This window comes from Ictalurus furcatus, chromosome 10, assembly GCF_023375685.1.
Source record: "Ictalurus furcatus strain D&B chromosome 10, Billie_1.0, whole genome shotgun sequence".
Taxonomy (NCBI): Eukaryota; Metazoa; Chordata; class Actinopteri; order Siluriformes; family Ictaluridae; genus Ictalurus; species Ictalurus furcatus.
In genome coordinates, this window is record NC_071264.1 from 23,776,008 (window position 1) to 23,786,007 (window position 10,000).

The window sequence follows — 10,000 nt, forward strand, 5'->3', positions numbered from 1 at the left end:
CATTCTCTCTCTCTCTCAATGTGTCTTGCCTTTCTCCTTTTTAATGTTTTTCCTGTCAGTTTTACTTCTAATTCCTTCCTTCCTTCCATTCTCTCTCTTTTTTTTCTTTGCCCTTTTCTTTCTCCTATCTCCATTTTGATTCTCTACTTTCTTTTTTTATTTCATTCTATTTTTACTTTTCCCTTATTCAATTTTCCCTCATTTGTATTTTCATTCTTTCTAAACCCTTTCTTTCTTTCTTTCTTTCTTTCTTTCTTTCCATTCCCCGTTTCATTTTTTACTTGCTTTTTTCTCCTCTTTCTTCTTTCTGTTTTTCCATCACTTTTTCTTTTTTATCGTTCTTTCTTTTACTCTCCTTTTGTATTCTCTCTCAATTTTGTCTTGGCTTTCTTCTTTTTTATTTTTATTTCCCTCCCTCCCTTTCCCTTCCCTTTCCTTCTTTCCCTCGCTCCCTCCCTCTCCCGTAAATGATCCTCCCCCTTCCTTTTTTTCATTCTTACTTATTGTTCTTACTTATTTTTGAGATCTGGTGCGTGTGTAGATCACAGCATATGAATTACATCATCTTTATCCTCATCAAATCCTTCAGTGAACCCTCATGTCCTGTGGATGGGGGCGGGGTCATACTGGAAGAGACCACTCCCACCAGGATAGAAATATTTTATCATAGGATAAAGATGATTAGGCAGAAAAACTTTGTTTTGATATGAAGTAAAGTTTGCTGTGACAAGTGGGCAAATAATCATGCCAGCAAAATGAATAAATGCCCCCACACAATAACAGAGACACTAGTTGTCTCTTTAATTTGTCACCTGTCTGTACATATGCTCATTTGCATACCGGTGATCAGCTCTCTCCTCATGCATGAACTTACAAGCCGCTGTTCGTGTGTTTGTGTTGCAGTGGAAGCTCTTACGTTCCCTCCATCCACTGGTAAATCGTTTATAATGGGAGCGGATGAGGCTCTGGAGAATGAGCTGGGACTGGGAGAGTTGGCTGGACTCACTGTAGCTAATGAAGCTGAGAGTCTGGCCTACGATGTAAGTACCACCTTATATTGATGTATAAATATTACTGCGCATTAATACACAATGCACTACAACTATTAAATAAACAGTCATCAAATTATTCAGAAATGTTTGTAGTGTAACACTCACACAGCTACAGGTTGTTGAGTTCTGTGTAGTGTTTAGAACAGACCATGTAACGCTCCACTGCTTCATTTACAAATGTCATTAAGCACTCAAGGCTTTTAATCAGAATGGAACTGCAGTTGTTTGCTCACTCTATATACACACACACACACACACACACACACATACGATCGGCCAGTTAATAACTTGTGTGTTGTGTTCAGTATAGTTTATTAAAGAACCCCTGCATTTAAAACCACGATGTGTAAATCATCATCAAATAACTTCTCTTCCTTCAATTTCTTTTAGATATAGATTTGTATTTGGGTTAAAGTTGGATCTTTATCTCTTTCGTTCTCCCATGTCCTTTCTTTATTTCCTGTTTTCGTGCTCCTTTTTTTTTTTTTTTTTTTTAAATGTATTTATTCTAATTTGTTTTTCAATTCATTGGTTTTTCTTTCTTTTTCCTTTGTTCTCACCTTTTTATCATTTTCTCCGTTTTTTTTTCTTGCCTTTCTTTGTTTTCCCTCCCTCTGTTTTTCCTTCTCAAACTGATATTTATTTCTTTCTGTCATATCCTTTCTCTTTCCTCTCTTGCCTCGCACCTCTGGGGTTGGGGGTTCGATTCCCACCTCCGCTCTGTGTGCATGGAGTTTGCATTTTCTCTGGTTTCCTCTCTGCATTTTCTCTGGTTTCCTCTGGGTACTCCGGGTACAAAGACATGAGCTGTAGACTGATTGGCATTTCCAAATTGTCTGTAGTGTGTGAATGTGTGTTTGATTGTGCCCTGCGATGGGTTGGCACCCTGTCCAGGGTGTCCCCTGCCTTGTGCCCCGAGTTTTCTGGGATAGACTCCAGGCTTCTGCAGGCATGAACTCACAGATGCCCATGATTGGCTAGTGTCACTGTGATTGACAGGGGAGCCAGAATATGCCACCCCTCCCTCCCTAAGGGCATGGCACATTTTGCTTTCTTAGGCTCCCGGCCACAGATGGTTATGGCATTGTCAAGATTTGAGCCTGTGATAACGTCCCCTCCAAAACTACTGGAACAACAAGGCCAGTTCATTTGATTGTGCTATACACCAAAGATATTTTGGTTTGAGATCAAAAGATTAATATTAGACGAGCATTTCCAGGAATTTCCTGGTATTTATATGTAGCTGTCTTCAAAGATATAACACATTTTGTATCAGACCACCCAGTTTTTATGCAAACAAAAGTATAGGAACGGATATATGTTGTAAATATAGTAAATAATACTTAATATTGGTTGCATATCCCTTATTTGCAATAACTGCATCAAGCCTGTGACCCCAAACCCAAATGTCTTCAGTCTACAGCAAAAACAGATGAATTGGCCTTGCCGTTCCAGTAGTTTCAGAGGGCAAACCTCATGTCTTTTTTGCTAAGCTGACGTCATTTGCTTCCTCTCAGATCACCAACAACAAAGACGCTCTGAGGAAGACGTGGAACCCCAAGTTCACCCTGAGGAGCCATTTTGACTCCATCCGCAGTCTGGCATTCCACCCTCAAGAGCCGGTACTAGTCACCGCTTCGGAGGATCACACGCTGAAGATGTGGAACCTGCAGAAAACGGCTCCTGCCAAAAAGTATGAGTCAAAGGACAGCAGCTGACCTTTAGTAATTCTGTTGCGTGAAAATTACATACAGATATATTACCGTTAACATCGTCGTCTGTCTCCTGCCTTTCTGTTCAGATGTGCTGCTCTCGATGTGGAGCCCATTTACACATTCCGAGCTCACAGGTGAGTTTGTGAGAACCTCAGTCTTGAACACAGACACACAGGGTTGAGTCTTTTCAGACATCATGCTCACTGTGCTTTGTTATGTACAGCAGCACACTGTGGACATGTCACCACTACATGCACCACCTCCTTAAAACCTTTTTTACACACCGTGTGTTTATCAGCCTGGCTTTCATCACAAGTGACTGAGTGGCTCTTGGCAGAAAAACAGGAACATTGTGACTAATTATTTAACCAGCTGTTAATATTGCTGGTTTCCTTTTCACTTGGGGAGGACAGTGTGTGCTCTTGGCATCCTAACAGGTTTAAAGTTTTATTTTAAATAGCAGTTATTTTTGCTCAGGATTTTGGATTTTTCAGTGTAAATGTGCACTAAATCAACAGTTCATGCAAGATGCAGACAAGCCGTCGTTCACTAACATCCGCTAGGAAAACATAGCCACCACGGCAAGAATGTAATACATATGCATATTGTTTCTTACAACGTCGATCAAGTGAGAATTGTAAATCTCAATTCTAAGTCAAAAACCTTTTGTTACGATACTATACCAACTGGAGAATCACGATACCATGCAGTATTGTGTTAATCCATCATTCAAATCTACAAAATGAACCAAATTTACAGAAATAACATGAAAACAGACCAAGCAGATTTTCCTCTCAATACGTTATTAATGAGAATGAATAACTGGCTGTTGGAAAAACTCAACAACAATCATACAGTTGGCGAGCGACTAATTCAACGTGCCACATATTTCATCTGTTGTTTCCTCGAGCAAAGAAATCATACAAATGGAAAATGTCCTCAGAGAACTAATAATGAACACATCATTAGGAATAAATAACAGAGTTTGGAAATGAACTCGCTTACAATCAAACACGGCTAATTTTACAGGGTTTGTACAGATGGTTCATAATGAAATTCCAGGACTTTCAAAGACTTTTCAAGCACTATTTTTATGTTGTTGTTTGTTTTCAAGGACCATACAAGAGTGATTGTCATGTTGACGAGTATTAAATAGTGACTGAAACGCAGCCCATTAATACTACATATTAACCAGCAGTCACTTCCAAGCCATTTCCAGACTGCTCCTGATTTTATAACCATGACGTCCTCTGACAAAATCACCACACATATAAGTTAAAGACAATGGCTGTGCTGTGATTTCAATGATATTTACATGTAAGATGATCACTTGGAGAGAAAGTTAGAAGTTAATGAATGTGCTGCTCTGCTCTGCCCCTCACTGAACAGAGTAGCCGTAGAGAGAGGTGTACCTGTGCCGGGAAAGCAGGACCTCGCACTCGCGGGGTAGTACTGGCGACCCTCTTCTACGGAAAGTAGCTCAGGGTTGCCCAAAAAGTCGCGAGATTTGTCGCTAGGTGCTTTTTTTTTGAGGATAGGAGAAGTGGACCTGAGCTGCCTCTGTTAAAGTGAATGAGTGAGTAGTGGGAGGAGGGGGAGGGGCTGCAGCCGGGTGTCATATCTTGAGTGAAGGGATTGTATTCGTGCTCTATCGAAAATAAACATTTTAAAGTTATTTAGCGATTTCATATTTATTAACTTTTTATAATTCAAGCACTTTTTAAGCACCACTAGATAGAAAACAGCTAAAAGTGGCTTTTCAAGGTTTTCCAGTACTTAAATTTCAAAAAGCCATATTCAAGTATTTCAGGCACCTTGTACGAACCCTGATTTTTTTATTTACACACAGCGGTTAGCGTAACCTTAGCTCGCTTGGTAGCAAATAGGAAATCTTTAAAGATTAAGGTATTAATTAAGAATTTAGGTTAAATGAAGTGTCACTAACCTTTGTGTATTCTGCAAAAGCAGTGAGATGTGTCACTTTAGGGAAAAAGTTATTAACTGCCGCACATTCAACATTACTTACGGTACTACCGTATTGATCATACTACCGTTTAAACAATACAGTGGCATCGGCGGTGTTTTGAAGCTTATATCGCGATACCACCGTAGTATCGGTATTATGTGCGACCCTAGATTATAATGGTAACACTGTGTTCTTCTCTGTAGGGGTGCAGTTCTGTGTGTGGTGATGAGCAGTAACGGAGAGCAGTGCTTCAGTGGAGGAGTGGACGGTACCATTCAGAGCTGGAACACTCCTAATCCCAATATTGACCCCTACGATTCATATGGTACGTTCCATTCTTGCACCTTTCAAGTTTTAGGTACATCAAACATTTGTTTTCTCTCTAAACGATCTGTATCTGTCTCTGGCTGTGACAGAGCCATCTGTGCTGAGGGGGGCGCTGTGTGGTCACGCTGATTCAGTGTGGGGTTTAGTCTACAGCTCAGCCCACCAGCGGCTGCTGTCCTGTTCGGCAGACGGGACTGTGCGACTTTGGGATGCTGCAGACACCTCACCCGCCCTTGCCATCTTTAACGAGGACACAGGTAACAGTGCAAACTTTAAATCTCATCCTCATTCACACGTACAGAATTCCTCATTAATAACACTTCAAATATACATATTAATCCTCATCAGTTCTCAATGTGTATTATGCCTCTGTAATACCTCATTAAGGCATTCTCATTGTAGCACACAGTCATGCCCCATTAATGATACATCCGTAATGCATCCTCATTCTAGAAAACACTCATTATGCCCTATTAATGATGCCTCAATAAAACTTTCCCGTTGTAGAACACATGCCTCATGCTGCATTAATGCCTTAATAAAACCTCGTCATTCTAGAACATGTTCATTTTGCTTCTTTAATCATACATTAGTAAAATGTTGTCATACTACAGGGTGTCTCCATACACAGGGAAAATTAACACTTTTTAGTAAAATGTAACTTTATTTATAAAATAATAATAATCTAATAAACACACGAGTCATCTGTATTATCATCTGTATTACTCATGATGAACTTTATAACACATCTGGTGTTGTGTGTGTGTGTGTGTGTGTGTGTGTGTGTGTGTGTGTGTGTGTGTGTTAGATCTGGGCATCCCGTCCTCTGTGGATCTGGTGTGTAGTGAGCCAGCTCACATGGTGACAGCCTTTAGTAACGGCAGGACAGGAATCTTCAATATGGAGACGCGGCAGCTGGTGCTGGAGCTGGAGTCTCAGAACGCAGGGGAGCCAGGTACAGCCGCACACACACACACACACACACACACAAATCTGCCATGAGCTGAAATGTTTGAGCTCTTTTTTTTATATATCTACTTGGTTCTGCCTTGAACTTCTGTGCTTAAAGTGCACTTTGTGTGAAAGTAAGGTGGACCGATTCTTGAGAGTTGGGCAGCTTTTCCTTTAATGCAGGAGCTCAGATATGAAGCGCACAGGACAAAAGTGTAGCTATTTGGGTACTTCAGGAGCATTTCATTTCTGTGTTTACATTCACTGGTTTAGTAAATACACAGTGCAAAAACGTCTACTGACTGTTAGGTTATTATAAATGCATTGCTTCAGTGATTACATAAAGTTCGTTAGATTTTCAATTCTATGTTGTGGCAGTTAAAACGTTCATGAAGTTAGAATTTTGACCAGCGTCAGAGCATACACCGCTACAACTGACATATTGAGCTGAAATTCAGTAACGCTTTGGCTGTGAGTTTAATATTTCTGTTCATTAGTTCCCTGTTATGCGTGTCGAACAGTAAACGTGCGCTCTCCACTGACAGGAGTGAAGTTTAATTACTGTGAAAAGAATTCAATTAGATTTGAACCCACATTTAGACTTTTGTTCCCTTTTCCTAGCAGATAACCAAACAATTGTTCATTAACTCCTATGGATATTGGAATATTAAAAACCATTTTAAAAGCAAACAAAACAAAGCAGAATTCACATGTCTATTAGAAGAAAAATGCAAATTGCTGTGGAACTTTTCTCATATTGGAGCTTTCATCATGTGGATCTTAGAAACAATAGAATAATGAAAGAGTAAGCACCAGTGCATCATGCACAAACCCACTATCTTCTGGTGATAGAGCTGTAATACAGTTTAGATACCATACCTTACTTTTTCTCATTGTTGCTACATATATCAGCATGCGTGCGTTATTGAGTGACTTAAACGTTTTGGAGCAAAGACAGATATTCAGCTATTTTCATTCCCTATGATATGTGGTATCACATTTTGGCTGTGTGTATGTGTGTGTTATTCTTCAGATGCCCCTCGTCAGATCAACAAAGTGCTGAGCCACCCGACACTGCCCATCACCATCACGGCACAGGAAGACCGCCACATCCGCTTCTTCGACAACAACACAGGTAGTTCAGGCACTGTGTGTGTGTGTAACTCCATCAGCAGTTTAGACCAGGGATATTTAAACTATGGGGTGTGGGTGGAATGGAAAATGCCATAAAATAAGTATTTAAATCACTGTTCTAAACCTTGACACATTTTACATACAAGCTCTACAAGCGCAATCTTCTTTTTTCTCCCCTTAATAAGAATGGCAGATTGATATAAATCTAGAATGATTGACAGTTGAGCAGGTGTGTTTTAGTTCTTTGCTTGAAAGATGGGCTGACACACCACCCTCGCTTATTAAGGAGGGGCTCATGAGGAAAACGTTGAAATAAGTCTGATTTAGATGCTCACACTTTCATGGCTTTGCCAAGAAACATATCTGACAGGAGCGTTGTTGTTGCTGATGAATGCTTTGACCAAAAATGACATTTACACAGTTTTCTCTTCATTCCAAATATAAGCTCAACAAAAAAACGGAACGTCCTCTCACATTCAACTGCTTTTATTTCCAGCACATTTTTTAACATGTATAAATATTTGTATTAACCTAAAAAAAGATTCAACAAACTGAACAAGTCTCACAGACATTTGACGAACAGAAATGGAATAATGAGTCCCTGAACAAAGGGGGGGGGGGGGGGGGGTCAATATTAAAAGTAACAGTCAGTATGTGGTGTCCTCCAGCTGCTTTAAGTACTACAGTGCATCTCATCCTCATGGACTGCACCAGATTTGTCAGTTCTTGCTGTGAGATGTTACCCCACTCTTCCACCAAGTTCTCGATCACATCTCGGGGGGACACATAGTTGCTTGTAATTTTCCACTGCAAGGACGATCAGCTGTCCTTCTACCTTAATGCCTCATTCTAGAACATTTCATATGCCTCAATCTTTATTTACATTATCATACTCAACCCGGTCATGTGCTATTCATAACAACGTATTAAAACATCATCATTACATCACACTACAAGTCGACCGATAGTGGATTTTACCGATACCAATAACTAGGTTGGGCAGTACCTGCCGATTAACCGATTAATCAACCGATTTAAAGCAACGATTTAAAATGGTTACTGAATGAAAACATAACACTCAAAGTAAAATATTGCTGAACTTTATTACAAAAATAAAGAATACTGACTGTACCAGGAAAATATATTGTACTTTTTTAAATGTAATAAATATTAATATATACTAATTATTAATAAATATTAAAATAAATAAAATGTATACATCCAAACTAAACCAAAAAGTAACACTCCAAATAAAAACAGAGACATGCAAAATTAATTAAAAACACTTCAAGTAACACAACAAAATTTGCCAGTGATAGTTTTTATTTCGTCTCTAGATGCCGCTCCCGTACTGTATAATGAAGGCGGACCCTTCGCTCAGCCGCTCCTGCAATAGACGCAACCAGGAAAGGCTATCGGTGTGGATTTGTCCCGATAACCGATAGTTCCAGCAATCAGTTATCGGTGCCGATTAGTCAGCAAAACCGATCAATCGGTCGACCTCTATAGCACACCATGCATTGTGTACAATCTTCCTAAAACACCCTCATTCTAGAACACACATTATGCCTCATTAATACCTTAATAAAGCATTCTCTTTTTAGATCTTGCCTCACACCTTCCTTCTAAAACATGTCTTATTGGTAATCTCATTAAAATATTTTTTGATCATTTTGCCTCCAAGTGCCGCACCAGAAAAGCATTCCTCCGATCAACTAGAGGTGGCTAGTTCAAATCCTGATGATGCCACAGCCATCCATAGCTGGGAGAAAAACTGGCCGTACTCTCTGGGTGGGAGGGATGGTATACTTACTCTCCCCTGTCAATCACATTGGCACTAGCCAATCACGGGCATCTGTAAGTTCATGTATGCAGAAGAAGATGAATTGTGCTCTCCTCCGAGTGTGTTATACTGCATGAGAAGCAGTTCGAAAAGATGAGGTTGGCTTCACGTTTCTCAGAGGAAGCATGTGTTAGCCTTCACCTGATACGAGAGAGCTGGCTGGTGGGAGGGAACTGACCAAGACCAAATTAGGGATAAAATGCAGGTTCCATTCTAGACATTATGCCTCATTAATGATACCTTATTAAAACATCATGATTGTACAACATGCACATTATGCCTCATTAATACTCATTACACACCATTCCCATTCTTGTGTAAAATTCCGTTATACTCCATTTTCATTCTAAAATGCCTGTTATGCTACATTTTCAACCAAATTGTTTATTTAACTCTTCCGCTGGGGATTGTTTGAAGGATTGTTATTAACTGAAGTAAATAATGGCTGATGTATAAACCCTGCCTGTTATTGTTCATCGTTAGGAAAACTTATTCACTCCATGGTGGCTCATCTGGACGCTGTGACCAGCTTAGCAGTGGATCCTAATGGCCTCTACCTGATGTCTGGTAGTAAGTATTCACGGCTCATTGGAGGCTGTTTTTTCTGATGGTTTTTTTCTTTTTATATCTCAGATCAGTTTGGTTGGAGTGGAAAAGTCAAATCTCTTTACATCTCAGGTCACGACTGCTCCATCCGTCTGTGGAACATGGAGAGCAAGACATGCATTCAGGAGTTCACGGCTCACAGGAAGAAGTTTGACGAGTCGATCAACGATGTGGCGTTCCACCCCACCAAGTGCTACATCGGCAGTGCCGGAGCCGACGCCCTCGCCAAAGTCTTCGTATGACCTCTGACCTCTGTGGCCTTGAGGAAAGGACGTGGATCCTAACGGCAAAGACAGGAGTTGCCTTTTAGACAGAGGCTTTCCCTCCTAGCTTTGGAATTTGTGATGATGATTCAAGCGAAGGCTTGTCAGGTGGACGTCACTCCAGCCCTCTTTACCCAAAAACC

General features: G+C 40.3%; 1 protein-coding gene across 1 annotated transcript in view; it reads left to right on the plus strand.

Moving 5' to 3' along the window:
- The window catches only part of strn (striatin, calmodulin binding protein), a 65,967-nt gene that overhangs the window by 51,612 nt on the left and 4,355 nt on the right, over positions 1–10,000 (plus strand). The window contains exons 10-18 of the mRNA XM_053634073.1: positions 904–1,040; positions 2,570–2,745; positions 2,854–2,901; positions 4,937–5,058; positions 5,150–5,317; positions 5,869–6,015; positions 7,045–7,146; positions 9,472–9,558; positions 9,667–10,000. The exon at positions 9,667–10,000 is cut by the window's right edge and continues 4,355 nt beyond it. Of these exons, the coding sequence (XP_053490048.1) occupies positions 904–1,040; positions 2,570–2,745; positions 2,854–2,901; positions 4,937–5,058; positions 5,150–5,317; positions 5,869–6,015; positions 7,045–7,146; positions 9,472–9,558; positions 9,667–9,836 (1,157 nt within the window). The 3' untranslated portion in view covers positions 9,837–10,000. The remainder of the gene's footprint in view (positions 1–903; positions 1,041–2,569; positions 2,746–2,853; positions 2,902–4,936; positions 5,059–5,149; positions 5,318–5,868; positions 6,016–7,044; positions 7,147–9,471; positions 9,559–9,666) is intronic.